Here is a 15,431-nt window from a genome sequence, read left to right as displayed (position 1 = left end):
TTAGCATAGACATTTCTAGTTGTTTATTCGCAATTCGTTTCTATATCTCCTCTATTCTTGTTCCATCTTGATTTACGCATTGGTTCCTGGGAGTTTTTTACTCATTTGCAATTCGTATCAATCTTCTCCATCTTTACTCATCCTTTTCCGCTCTGGTTACTTCTCACCTCTTTTTGTGTTTTCTATCTTACTGAACTTATATTTTGTAGTCATTTGTAGTCTTCTCCAGTCTTAGTCATCCATCTTCCTTCTTTGATCATCGTTACTTTTTGTGTTTGCAGTTTTATCAAATTATTACTCTGAAGTCATTTACAATCCTTGTCAATCTTCTTCATCCGTAGTCATCCTCGTTGCTTTTGAATTTCATTGTCGCCTAGCTCTTCTGTGTTTGCGTGTCTTACTAAACTGACATTTGGTAGATTCCCTCGAACTGAAGACAGTTTTTCGAGGCACAAAATCTGACACTGCATGTCACGATTGAACTTCTTTGAGTTGCAAAATTTTTGCAACTCTAAAAGTGAGCTCTTATAAACCTAACCTAAACTCCTAAAAAAAAAGTTGTGGTAGATATCTACACTTAAAGAAGTTACCTCCGCCGTTCTTGTGACAAAGATACGGAAAACGCCAAATATCCCTCAGGCCGACAGCATAACCGATACATGACGCGCTCTTCATCATGGCTCGCATCGGAGCTTTCGCCCACCATTATAACAACAGGTTTGGACCTTATTCGTCATTTGTTCAGCTTATAACATTAATTTTTTAACATGATTTTCCAAATTCAAGCTCACATTTTCGAATGAATCTGCTTCCTTGTTGACGGAAACCAAAGCTAGTAGTGATTATGATGTCATAGAAGGTAATGAAGCAATCATTTGCTGACGTCATCGATCAGCTGATTGTTATGGCTGGAAATTGGGTATAACTGACAAATATCCCGAACTTTCTCTTGATTGAGCAGCTCTGTGATGAATCTACTTCTTTATTTCATTAACGAGCTCAAAATGACTAACCTTAATATCTTATTCTGTTCCTCACATGACACTTTCGACATGGATATCGTAGCAATTCACAGGACACGTCATAAATGAACCTCGTAATGGCCTGTTTCTGTGGCTGACTGGTAGATTGCGAAAACCACCATTAAAATGGCATCGCAGACACAAAAATTCACATAACACGACGATTCAACTACAAACTTTAATTGGCTCACGTGATAATCGAATTCGCTGCTTGGTAAAGTTTAACAATTTAAAACAGTGTATGTGCGCGCGCTTTGCCACAGCGTTTAACTGCGCCTGTCACACCATTTCAGTCGCCTTCTTTACAATCCCTGTCAGCATATCACTGCTACGCTCAAAGCGTCTTAAATAGCACGGAGCCACAAACAGAAAGAAATCCAAAATCCGAATAAACTAAGCCAGTTAAATAATCCATTCATCTTTAATAATTTGAAAGTTAGCTGCTAAGCACAACCTAATGACTTATCAAGTGTGGGAGCTTTTACAGTTTGGTTACAGTTTGGTGCAATTTGGGTTGAAATCATATGTTCGATTTCAAAATGGAAATGGAAATCGATTTGAAATCACAAGTATGATATCAGACCAAAATTGTACGACACGAGGTTCAATTACCACTTTATTACATCCATTTTGATATCGCTCAAATACAGGACTTGCTCAGTTAAAATATTTTATTGATGCAGTACTGAGCTGGTTTAAAATTAAATTCATCAATTTTTTTGGGAGAAAAAATAACAGTTTTGGAAGCAAAGAAGCAAATTTTGCTACATGATATTCTTTGTCTCACATTTTACTGCAATTTGATTGGTTACTTTAAACAAGCCTTGAAATCTTATTGGTTGTTTTGTTTTTAGTGTAGCCTCCTCATTGGTTGGGAAAAAGATGCGATTTAAAGCAAAAAATGGTGCTATTCGTGAATAAATCGCACCAATTAGAGCCAATCAGATTACAGGGAGCACCAGTGATTTCAAAATGGGTGTAATAAAGAGTGTAATCCTTCAAAATCTATAGGCGATTGTTGATATGCACGTGTCGGTGATTGAACTTTTGTTCCATTTGCGCGATGTTACTTAAAATGATGATATTAAAAACTAGATCCAAAGTAGTCCCATCTCGTCCATTTACAGCAGTTAAATATAACAACTGAGAACAAGATCAAGTCTAAATGGCTTCTTTAATTTTGATTTGACTAAAAATATCTCTAAACAGTGGTATGCTTCGTGCAGGATGCCTGTGCAGGAATTGCACGCACATTTCCTGGCCTCAATTTGAATAACAACAGTTTGAGCTAAATGGTCGATCCATCCTATCTTATCTTAGCGTGGTTGTTACTACGGTATGTGGATTAGCATCTTTTTAATTAGTAGTTCTTTTCTATTCTTTGTCTTCGTTTTATGCACGAACTACCATGCGTTAGGTCACAAGGGACTCTTATGCACTAAAACATCCTTCGTTAGGAATATTTTGTACCTTGCACGTTTAGTTTTAATTCAGTTTGCGTCCAAGTTCAAGTTTTGCCGTTTCTTATATATGAAAAACGTCGATAAGGTTTGTATGTCTTGCTTATAGGTTTTGTACCTTCGGCTTTTGTTTTCTATAGCATCTGCAACATTTGTTCCTTTTTCTTTGCCCCAGAATCTACTCTCGAGGAGACGAAATTTTCTTTTTAAACCTGACCAAACTTAAGTGTATCGTGAAATTCGTGTGCGCGAGTTCGTTTGTGTGCGGATCTTATCTCAGCTTGGGAATTTTTCTTAACAGGTTCCTATTGCACTTAATAAGGAAAGAGAACAGTTTGTTTCCTTATTTCATATCGTTTCCCGAGAATGTCTTAGTGGAAGGCCAGAGAGCAAAGGAAGGAAAAGTACTTAGTTGTACACACACACTACCGCTGAGGAAAACTTCCGAGAAAGGAACAGAAAAATGAAACTTATCTACAGTTTCTGCAAATTCTAGCCAGATGAGTTTACCATGGTGTGATAATTTCCACAAAGAACGATCGACTATAACGGCTTTGGAATAACTCACAAGATCTCGGAATCACACCCCCACAAGGTAAGACAAAAAGTAACTATCTCCGATTTTTTGGCATTTAGCATTTCAAAATTCAGTCACCGCACGAACGCTACGTAATATTTTTTCAATCATAGCTCACGGAAAGGTCTGTTTTCGTAGATGAATAGGAGTAATCGTCAATCTTTTGACTGTCACACACTTTAATTAATAATCTACGCAGGTTTCTTTTCTCTGTTCACTTTTAAAGGACAAGGAAATTCACTGTAACTAAATTAAAATTAGTGTTAAAAATTTGAAAAGTTGTTATAATTAAAATGTTTATTCCCTTTGATTGTGCCTGAGAATATTTTCTTTCTTCCGCCGTAAAACTGACGTCGAATGAGGCAATTTCTCTGAACCCGAGGGAACTGTTGCAGATTCCATGCACTGAATATCTTTACATTAGACAACGCAATTTATGGACTGAGATCAACAGTATGACCTGAAGTAAAGAGCGAACTAGAGAGAAAGTTAAGAGAAGGACAGAGTAAAACTGGTTAAAAATAAACTCAAAATGACATGACCTTTTAAATGTGTTTTTTTTTTTTTTTTTTAAGGATTACAATGAATAAGGCATTCTTCGCTTGGAAGCCATTATGTTTGCGTGCTGTCAAGGAAAAAAACCCTAACCCTAACCTTCAGGAAATTGTCTTCGACAAGAGGTAAGGCCCTTCGATTTATCAAAACTCGCAGGAAACAGGCCAAAACAACTTGTGACTGTCGGTTATTACAACAAAACGCTATACTTCTTGTGGATTAAGTAACGGTATCAGTAATTCATGTCGTCCAATGCGGTCTGTAATCATACGAGTAATTGCGAAATCGGACTCTAGATGTACTGGGAACGTTACCGATTTGACGCTCAAACGAACACCCAGTGCGCAAGTTCTTAACGTGACTGACCGACTCGTTCCAAGATGGCGGAATGTTTGAACCGACCAGGATTCCACGGTATTCAGCTTTCCTTTCGCTTCCTTCCAACTCTGAATGTGTTTGGAATTCAACACCATAGGTTCATTTAGTATATAACAAGTCTATTGGATCTTTTGAAGTTCTTTTACCGAGCAATTCAACGATCGAAAGGAAATGGCTGACAGACCTGCAGATCGTTTACGTGGTAGGAAAGACAGTGTTATATACAACCGGGCCGAAGGTTGTTACAGAGCCACCTTGTAACAAATGCATGCTTGTAGCATGCATTTAAATTTGGGATAACGGCAATTTAAAAGATATATTTTAATTTAATATTTTAACTTGCTATTTTTACACGGTTGTTAACTCATCATAACTGGAATTTTTTCTGGGTTTGGAGCATTACACCCTGTAGGGCTGTCATGAAGTGGGAGGGGTAGGAATGGAGATTTAGGGAATAAAAAACCTTGTTGTAGATATGCAAGACAAAACTTTTAAAAGGTTTGGACAATCAATCATAATTTTAATCTGACAGAACAGTTTAGGCTGACTTTGACAACACCCTCATGCTGTTCATTATGGGATTCAGAACAATTACATCCACTCACACAAAAAGATTTTGGGTCACTTGTGACTGACTTTTAATGGCATGGTTAGTAACAGTATGACAAATAAGAGAAAACTGGAAATGAATCAAAGGAGCCAAAAATATGGTGTTGCAAACATTTTGGGACCATTTACTGGTTTGCTTTTCCTTTCTTCATTAATTTCTCAAAGAAAGGCTTATTGCCTTGCAATAATTAATTTCAATTAATGAAAAAAAACTGTCTGCACTGATGTGCATTGGGTAGTCTGGCAGGATTTTTGTAAGACAAAGCCTTGCATGAACTGGAACCAAATGCGTACAAGCCATGCTAGCCAAGAAATTTTTGTTGACATATGATTTATCCGAGAGAAAGACCAGTGGTTATCACTCAGTGTCATCTGGAAAAGTGATGGATGTCACCAATCTCTGGCAAAAGTTCTCAGCTCACTTATTGATACCTTTTGAAAAAAAAAATGGCAGAATTTGTTTTCGATTTTGGTTTTATTTAAGAGACAGTGCAGTGTCTTGAAGTATTTAATGGAATTGTGTTATTTTTTAAACTAGTTTGAATAAAGAATTGATTGATTGCATCGCGATAAAAGTTGTTTTATGGGTTGGACCAGAGTATTGTGAGCTGATGTCAGTTTGAGGGATGATTTGTGTGTACTTATCTTTCCATCTGTGAAACTGACCTGTCAATAACACACTGAAGCACTAATTTCCAAAATTGGCCAGTTTTTTTAAAGTTGTGAAGTGGAAAATGTAACAAAATGCAGAAAGTCTGATAATCAGCTGAACAATAACAGTATAATTAAAGAATAATCATCCTCAGGCTCATTGAGAATGATTTCAAATAATGCCCATGATAAAGCAGAGGGGATTATTTAAGAATAATCCCTTCACTTTTTGCCAGTAATTGCTAAATATTTGGTTTGTTGCATTACGATTAACAAACACCTCTATTGTAAATACATATAGGACAATGAAGATTTAAGTCCTAGTTTGGCTTTAAAACTGTAAATCCAAATTTGAAATTTGGCAATTGTGATTATGCCATTTTATTACCATCTTTACCCTTAGACTGGCAGCAGTTTTTTATCGTGTAAAATAGGATAAACATTAGGGGTACAGCTTAAAGGCAGCTACAAACATTTTGGCACCAAGTCTCCTTTGTCCAAATGATATACCTTGGAATACATATTCATTGTGACTGCAAGTTTCCTTTTTTAACTGAGTGAAATTAAAGATATGCAGCAGTCAATTCCATTAATTTTGAAAAGGGAATAATTATTTTGGTCCTTTAAAGTGTTTAACAAAGCCGATATCCATCAATCCAGGCACTAATGTGGACATAAGATTATTGAATTAAATTAATCAGCCAACAATCTTTAACTGTTCCCACAACTCGTTTTTCACATCAGATTGCAAACAATTAAAATTCAAATTAGTGATGAATTTGTATTTTTAAAGTCCTAGTATTTTTTGTTCAATGATACTGAGAATAAACCCTAAAAAGAAGTTTAAGGTGAAAATTTGCATGTTAAAGGTCAGAAGCAATCAGTGATTTGTAAGGTGATTTGTGTCCCTCTTAGTGAGATTGCTCCAAAAGCTTCCAAACAGTCATGGAATCTCAGTGTGGTTACCCATTTCTTGTTACTCTGTTTCTCATTTCTCTGTATGGCAAACTGTAGCATCTTCGTCATTTTATTCTAATCTAGCTTAATAAAAATTTTACAACTTTTTTTTGTTGATGGATTTCATTACGAGATTTCATCATGACAGCTACACCATTTCTGATCACAATTAGCTAATTATTATTTCCACCAAAATTATTCAAAAGTTTGGGGTGCAACCTATACACCGGTGTGGCTTAATGGCAGGTAAATACAGTACCCTTTGCCCTTTCCACATAACACATGAAGGATGATTTATGGACGTATTTTATGAATGTGTCGATGGGATTTTCCCAAAATCAGATTTGGTACATTCATCTAAGTGTAGGGATGTGAAGAGGGTAAATGTTTCCTCAGCAGAACACTTTTTAACCTGTCGATGTTTTTTTATGATGTGAATGGACTTTACCATATGCAGGTAGACCTTTATAGTCAATGTGACAACAATATCCCAGCATGTTTTGTGTTTCCCTTGCAGAAAATCTGGATTATGTTGAAAGAGCTCTTTTCTCTATGGGTAAACCAACTGATTCTATGGTATTAAATCAAAAGGATTGCTGCTAAGTTGTGGTTGTGGTTGGTTGTGTCAATTCTGCAAAGTGAACCTTCACCATCATTTCTTCACCTGCTGTTCAATATTTGAGTCATGGAAAGCTATCATCAGTTAATCATGAAAGCACTTGAAAAGAAACAGCATTGAAGGTAAGTAAATAAACAAGTGATTTGCTATTGCTCTTAGATAGGTACCAAATATTTATCAGCCATGATTCATTTCATAAATTCTTTGGATACTTTACAAAATGAAATGCATTAAAACATCATTATTAATTGCCAATTGTTAAAGAGTAGGGTTATTCAAGTAAAAGGACAAATTTTGTTTCTGGCTAGTTATCACTTTTGAAGAAGGTTACTGATACAGAGTTTCTGATATTTTGTGCAGTCATACAGTCATGAATTTCATGTAAATCCTGTGAAATTCAATAAAACCTGCAAAATTCCAGAAAATACACCATAAGTCTTGCCAAATACATGTCACCACAACATATTTGAAGCTTGTAATATAATTGAACTTACCTTGGCTGTTGGGGCTGTGTACTTCCCAAATAGAAATCATATTAAGGTTCTTGATAGGAATCTTAATAGGATCTTAGCAAGATTCTTGTAAGATTCTCATAAGAATCTTATAAGAATCTTAAAATATTCTTACAAGATTCTTACAGGATTCTTAGAAGGATTTTATTAAGGTTCTTACCAAATCTTATAAGATTCCTAGCAAGATCTTAGAATCTTAACAGGATCTTACCCACACTCCTACAAAATTCATAACAAGATTCTTGTGAGATCTCTGTAAGATTCTTACAAGATTCACTCAGGTATCCTATAAGATTCTTATGGGATTCTTATAGGTTTTGTACAAGAAATTTCTTTAGAATCTTAACACTGATTCTTGTTTGAATCTTATTAAGATTCCTTCTAAGATCTTATAAGTAACTCAAACAGAATAACCTCCTCTTCACATCTTTTTTACAGCATCATCACATTATCACATTTCCAACGCAAACTCAAAACAGGGCATTCCATTTATGAGACATGCAAAATCACAGTTGCCTTTGTTGCTAGAAAAAAAGTAAGAAATTGAATTCATAGAAGTTTCCATAATACATTTGTTGGTTTTTCTGCCAATCAAGCAATTACCCATGATACATTCACCTGATACATTCATAAGAAAGCAGGATCAGAATGTTCCCAAACATGACTAAAATAATCTTGAAACCTTACTGATAGATTTATTTCATTGTAAAGTATATGCTTAAGAAACTGCAGAATGCATGTGACCAACTTGATTCTCAGAATTATTTGAGTTTGAGTTGCACAGAGCTTTAAGTGTTATGTAAGCTTAACTAAACCACAAGGCAGACACAAGGTTGGGGTTCTGGCATTCTTTTTTACAAAGTGTTACTGATAAACATATAACCTTTATTGACATATACAATTAAAACCCTGTAAAATACAATAGCCCAAACCTAATTAGAATGGGACAATGTGATCAGGCTAAAAATGCAGCTTACTGAAGAAGATGGGCAGATTGCACTGGAAGTGGGGGGGTAGCCCATATAGAAGCAGAAGCAGAGATAGGTATTGCGATGGGTTTTATAGGTTGCCTTAGTAGACTTGGCGAAGAGCTGTGATCAGAATTTCTGGACCTCGTGGTTGAGTTGTACTGCCAATTTAGGGTCTTGCTGACCTGCAAGAGATGAATAGTTGTGCATGAAGACATGTGATGCAAGCAGAATAGCATTTGCGACCACAGGGGAAGAAGCATCACAGAGAAATGAGTAGAAAGTGAATTGTTCCTCACACTCGTGCAGTCATGAAATAGCATCGGCAATAGTATTATGGATGCCCTCTACATAAACAGCGGTGATGTGGAAATTGTAAATTGCCAAAAGCCAAGTCTTGCATGATTAGGGTGTAAGCAGTCATGCCCTTGTTGATCATCTGTACAGCGGCTTGGTTATCACTGTAAATGATAATGTGTGGGTCAGACCAGAGCCTATTTCATCATTTAGCTGCAAGACCTATTGCCAGGGCTTCCTTGTTATTGATGTGAAGTGAGTCCCACACTGGGCTATCTGAAACAAAGTGATAGTAGTACCAGTCTACACAGAAATACCCTCCAGCTGCTATTGGGGACATGTCAGTTGCTACGTGGATTTTGGATATCAGATTGTAGAAAATGTCTTTCATTTTTTTAAATTTCAAGTTACAATTTTTCTCTTCCTCTCCCCCCTTCATTTTCTTTTTGTATTCGTGTGCAGTGTGTGTGATTTCACAAATTAGCCAATCACGTTAAAGAACTTCAACCTTGACATTAGGAAACTGACATGGACATTTTTCGTGTACTTTTAGTTTGTTTTCACAGAGTTTAAGTTGTTTAGAGCTTTCATTTGTGTAAATTTGTTCTCCTTTGTTTGAAATTCAAAGAAGTTTCAGAGTTTTTATTTTAGCCAAATGTTATGGTTCATTTAACAAGTTTAATACATATTTTCTATGGAGTTTGGATTCTAGTCTCTTTTTCTTTAAATTGATTGGTTACATGGTGCTGAGACCTGGGAATATTAACTCACTGAAGAATTCACTCTCTCTGGAAAAATGGGCGATGAAGAACTGAAAAAGAAGAGAAAGATCAGAGGAGGACATAAAGGATAGGTTATGATGACTCTGGAAAAGGTAAAAGCCTTACTCCATGAATTTGGACCTCCTCTGGTGAATCAATTGAATACTTATCAGATTGCTCTTACAGAAAAACTCAATGTCCTTGGAGTCCAGGATGACAAAATTGTGGCTTTAATGACAGAAGAGCACATCAAAGATGAAATCAAGGAAACTGGAAACTTCAGAGAATCTATTCATCAGATGATAGTGGAAATTGACAAAACTCTCAATGCAGTTGAACTTGAAAAGGCCAGAAATATAGATAAGCCAATTCCTCTCTCTAATTCTAATTTGTTTACCAAAAGTCTTGAAATTGGGAAGGCAAAACTGCCAAAGATTAATCTCAAGAAATTCTATGATAATCCCATTTCCTTCAATCCATTCTGGGACTCATTTGTAAGAGCAGTCGATGACAACCCTGGTTTATCAGATGTTGACAAATTTAATTATTTGGGAAATTCATTAGAAGGGCCAGCTGCAGAAGCCATTCAAGGGCTACTGCTTACACCGAAAAATTACAAGTCAGTTAAAGCCCTTCTAAAGAAATGATTTGGCAACCCCAAGTGATCATTAATGCTCACATGGAGGGATTAGTCAAAATATCAGCTGTAAGCATTGACAATGATTTGAGATGTCTAGGCCTTCTTTGCGATCAAGTTGAGGCACATGTTCAAGCTTTACAAGCCTTGGAAATAAACTCTGAATCATATGGGAAACTTTTGATTCCCTCCCTCGTGGAAAAATTACCTCCAAATATGCCGTTGATAATTTCAAGGGCCATGGATCAACCATAATGGGACTTAGATGTTTTACTTAATACCTTCGACCATGAAATTGAAGTGAGAGGGCGACTGATCCTGACTGATCCTTCTACCTCTAAGAAGCCTTTCTCAGGCCATCAAGAAAAGTAAAGAGTTTTCATCAGCTTTAGCTCTTGTTGATCAGTCTGAGGGATCTGTAACCTGTACCTTCTGTAAGCAAGGGCACCCCAGCGTGAGTTGTGGTGTAGTCACTGACATCAAAGCCAGAAGAAATCTGTTGAAACGAGAGGGTCGCTGCTTTATTTGGCAAGGGATTGCTCTCAGGGCAAGGAATGCCACATTTGCTCAGGAAGACATCACATGTCAATTTGCGAGAAAGCCAACAGCAGTTGTGTCATCTTGGAAAGTGCTGCTCAAGGAAGGAACGTAACAACGTGGACTCAAACATGTCAATATGCTGCAAACGGCCAACGCCTCTGTGTCATGGATCCATCAACCTCATTAATAATAATAATAATTTATTATTTGTATAGCCCTATTTACATGTACAGATCAATAGTGCTTTACACTGAATAAAAATTAAAAACCTTATATATCTAAATAAAATTTACAATAGTAATGGTAGCTAAAAATATATAAGAATAAATTATTTTAATGTAATATATCTGAGTTAATGATTACAAAAAGCTTCATTAAACAGAAACGTTTTAATAGCTTTTTTAAATTTATCCAAACACTTAATCATTCTAATTTCATGAGGAAGTCTGTTCCATAAGTATGGTGCTGCTGCCTGAAAAGACCGATCTCCAAATGTCTTCAGCATCTTACCCTTAGGGGGCTCTAAGTAAAGACCGTCATTAGATCGAAGACAATAAGAAGATTTTGATTTAATAGATATAAGGCTGTTAATATATGACGGAGTTAAATTATGAACCGCTTTAAAAGTAAGTAGAAGAATTTTAAATTTAATGCGAGCCTGGATTGGAAGCCAGTGTAACTCATATAGAATAGGAGTAATATGTGAGTACCTTCCAACGTTCAATAGCAGTCTTGCGGCTGCATTCTGTACACGTTGTACTTTAGCTATCAGTTCCTTTGAGGCACCATACAAAAGACTGTTACAATAATCTAATCTATTCGTTATAAACGCATGAACTAAAGTATGGAAACTGTCTTCGTGTGAATATTTCTAAGCTCGTGTTCAATGATCTTAAAGAGCTTAGATGCATATATAATAAATAGAATCGGTCCAAGACACGACCCTTGAGAAACTCCGCAGCCTAAATCGAATGGGTTAGATATCGATCCCTCGATGTCGACTTTTTGCATCCTGTTATGGAGATATGACTCAAACCAGCTCAGGGCAGAATCAGCAATACCTAATTCTTCGTGTAGACGTTTGATCAGTATATCATGATTAACAGTGTCGAAGGCGGCACTAAGATCCAACATGACAAGAAGAGTGACCTCTTGTGAATTCATCTTCATTAAGATATCGTTAACAACTCGAAGAAGCGCTGTTTCGGTACTATGTCCTTTTCTGTAAGATGATTGCATTTCTGGATAAACAGAGTTGTCTATCATGTGTAAATGAAGTTGATTATACACCGCCTTTTCGGTGAGCTTCGATATGCATGGCAAATTACTAACAGGTCTGTAGTTACTAAGAAGTGGATCAAGACCAGCTTTTTTGAGCAACGGCTTAACAAGTGCACATTTCCAGACATCAGCAAACACCATCCACGAGGGATAGATTTATCATTTTTGTGATCACGGGAAGCAGTTAGTGGATGTCAAGCTTTTTTTGGTTTGAACTGTTATCATTAATGAAGTCATGATAGTATTGGCTTCGAGCTTCGTTCATTAATCGATTTGTCGTATTCTTGATCTTTTTGTATGACAACATATCGTCGTGTTTGCCAGAGCGTCGCCATTTCTTTCTGCTTTCCGTTTTTCACGGCGAGCATTTTTTATATCTTCATTGAACCAAGGAACCAGAGGTCGAGATCGTATAACTTTGGATCGAAGTGGAGCATGTCGCTCGAGCACTTGGGACAAGGTATCGTTATAGCATTTAACGAGATCGTTAAGCGAATCTGGACTGTAATTACAAAGCTCAGAGGTAGACAGATCTTGTTTGAAATCCTCAATCTTGATTGCCTTCAGTTTTCTATATGATATTTGCTCAGTTTTGGGAGATGGTTTACTTAAGGCAAGATCGCAAAGAACAGTAAAATGGTCTGAAAACAAGTAGTCAGTCATAGGTTTGGCTGTAAGAAATGAATCCGAGCAACGAGTAATCATTAAGTCTAAGGTGTGCCCAGATATATGTGTAGATTTATCCACGTGCTGTTGAAGGCCCATAGACGATAGTAAATCTTGAAAACGAGAAGCATCAGAGTCAGTATGTACGTCAACATGAATATTGAAGTCACCCGTTATCAGCAACGGCTCAGGAGACATGATGATCGACTCGAGGTAAGTTATGAATTCATCAAAGAAAACACTAGTGGTGACTGGATGGGCTTGAGAATATGGTATACGATAGATGACAGCAATTCTCAAGCTATTTGAACCATAACGCAGAGTCCATTCAAAAAATTCGAAAGATCTACGCTCACCACCGTCCATTTTCTTGGCATCTATGCCGCTCTTTATTAAGAGTGCAAGTCCACCACCAGTCCTTCCAAGACGCGGTTGATCGAGCAGCTTGAAACCAGGCAGAGTAAGTTCAGCTCTATGTGCAGTGTCACGTTCCGTCAACCATGTTTCTGTAAATATGTAAATGTCCGCACCGGTGGATGCTGCATAACAAACAAAATCCGCTGATTTGTTTTTAATTGATCTAGCATTCAAGCAGCAGAGCCTAAGATGATTTTTGACGTTAGGAGATTGTTCTGAGATAGTTGGAATATTAATGATGGTACGGACTTCAGGTCTTTTGTGATTATTTTTCACCGTGTGATGGTTACCATGGCGACGTCGCGTACGTTGAGAGATACGAACTGAAATAGATTTCCTATTCTCCGGGCCAGGCAATGGATGAACATCACCGCTAAGCAAGACTGATAATTCCAAAAAATTAAAAGTTGACGAACTATTGGAATAATAAGAGATTTTACTCTTGAACCATTTTTTTCTTGATTTTATATAATGGTACAGAGCAGCGATTGTCTGAGACAAATGAAGCACAAGTAGTAGGAGGTTGAATTGAATTGCTTCGCACTTCACTAGGCACGGTGTCACAAAGAAGTGTTGATGAATGCAGAATTCGACCAGAATTCCGTCATTCTGCTGTAACTATGTGCATTCTATTTGACAGTGGCAGCCAGCTGAGCTACATTTCTGATTGAGCAAAAGAAAAAATTAGGGTCTGTCCCTGAAGAGAGAAGAGAAGCTACTCATCAAAATGTTTGGACAAGAAAACGAAGACTTAAGAGAGTGTGGCATTGTCAAATTCTGTGACAGAGGATTGAGTCAAAGTTCAGGCGTTCAGATGACTGTTCATAGAATCCCTCTTATCTCTTATCTTTTTGGTGAATCAAGCCGCACAGTTTGCTCAATAATCATACAGTCATCTGACAGACTTGAAACTTGCAGATCAACCATCTGAAGACTGTGATTCAGAAGTAGATGTCTTAATTGGCAAGGATTTCTATTGGTCTTTCTTCACTGGAGACGTGAAATGGGAGGAATCAGGACCTGTAGCGAGGAAGTCTTACATGGGTGTTATCGTGCCTTTGGCCCAAACACTAGGTTCAGATACTGATGTTCATTTAGTCAGAAGCCATGCCTTGTGGCTAGACACCTCCTCATGTGACGACAGGGTTACTGATAAGAGAATTTACGACCCACCGCTGGAACAAGTGAAAAAATTCTGGGAGTTAGAAGCTATTGGCGTGTCAACACAAGAAAAGACAATGCATGAGAAGTTCTTGGATACTATTTATCCTTACAACAGCTGCTATGAAGTCTCTCTTCCTTGGAAAGAACAGCACGTATTACTACTTGATAACTATGCCCAAGCTGTTTCTCACCTGGCTTCTGTTCTAAAACATCTAAGAAAGAATCCTGGATTGTTTGAAGAGTACAACCACATCACTGAAGAGCAATCTTCATGAGGAATACTTGCTGATGTTAATCCCAACATACCAGTCGAAGTTGGTCATGTTCATTATTTACCGCATCATCCAGTTGTATGTGAAGATAAACAGATGACTAATATGAGGATAGTCTATGATGCATCCACCAAGTTTACTGGTCCAGTATTGAACAACTGCCTTCATGCAGGTCTATTTTTGCTTTCTGAAGTGCCCAATGTTCTCGCGCGTTTCAGGTACCACCTAGTTGTTTTGGTGGCAGGCATTGAAAAAGCCCTCCTAATGGTCCAGATCAAAGAAGCTGACCAAAATGTTTTCCACTTTGTTCGGGTAGATGATACTGATAGTGAAAATCCAAACATTGTTGTGAAATGTTTCAATGGAGTTGTATTTGGTGTTGCAAGTTCTCCCTTTCTGCTGAATGCAACTATCAGACATCACATGACCAAGTATAAAGCTAATGATCCCCAGTTCATGAGCAATTTTCTGACCTCTCTCTATGTGGATGACTTAAATGGGGGCAAAGACAGCGCCTCTGAAGCATTTGGGCTCTACAAAAAAAGAAAGATCAAGAATCACAGAAGCTGGATTCAATTTAAGTTAGTGGATGTCAAGTTCCTAGAGGCTCATGGAATGGATTGACAAAGAAGGAGTACCCATCAAAGAAGTGGTTAAGCTCTCTGAAGAAGACAGTATGTATGCACAGACCTAGTGTGGAGTCCAAGGTTGTTCCCAATCCGTTTCAACCGCAAAGAAAATTCTTGGATTAAATTGGAACATTGACATAGACACCTTCTTTTTCGATTTGACTGGCTGGTGGAATTCACTAAAGAACTTTCCATAAACGAGTGCACTGTACTTAAGGTTGTGACTAAGTTGTATGATCCTCTTGGTTTTATTTCACCTCTCTTCATCCCAATCAAGACACTCTTTTAGGATTTATGCAAAGCAAAAATTGGCTGGGACGACCCTCTCAATGAGGAATTTTCTTTGAATTACTTGCAGTGGTAATCTGATTTGTCAAAAATGAATGTATCCCAATCCAATGATGTTTTTTTCTAGACAAGAGCGTAATTTCGCTTTAACTACATGGCTTCGGAGACAGC

General features: G+C 37.3%; 1 protein-coding gene across 1 annotated transcript; it reads left to right on the top strand.

The window, feature by feature from the left end:
* The first annotated feature begins 14,448 nt into the window (after positions 1-14,448).
* LOC131787677 (uncharacterized) lies at positions 14,449-14,967 on the top strand. The gene has a single exon (XM_059104764.2). The coding sequence runs from the start codon at positions 14,449-14,451 to the stop codon at positions 14,965-14,967; it is 519 nt and encodes a 172-aa protein (XP_058960747.2).
* The last annotated feature ends 464 nt before the right edge of the window (positions 14,968-15,431 follow it).

The sequence above is a fragment of the Pocillopora verrucosa genome, chromosome 14, assembly GCF_036669915.1.
Source record: "Pocillopora verrucosa isolate sample1 chromosome 14, ASM3666991v2, whole genome shotgun sequence".
Lineage (NCBI taxonomy): Eukaryota > Metazoa > Cnidaria > Anthozoa > Scleractinia > Pocilloporidae > Pocillopora > Pocillopora verrucosa.
This window is presented reverse-complemented; position numbering and strand designations above follow the sequence as displayed.

What these genes read in the sequence shown, in the direction of transcription:
- LOC131787677 (XM_059104764.2), top strand. Translation starts at nt 14,449, where the DNA reads ATGAGGATAGTCTATGATGCATCCACCAAGTTTACTGGTCCAGTATTG.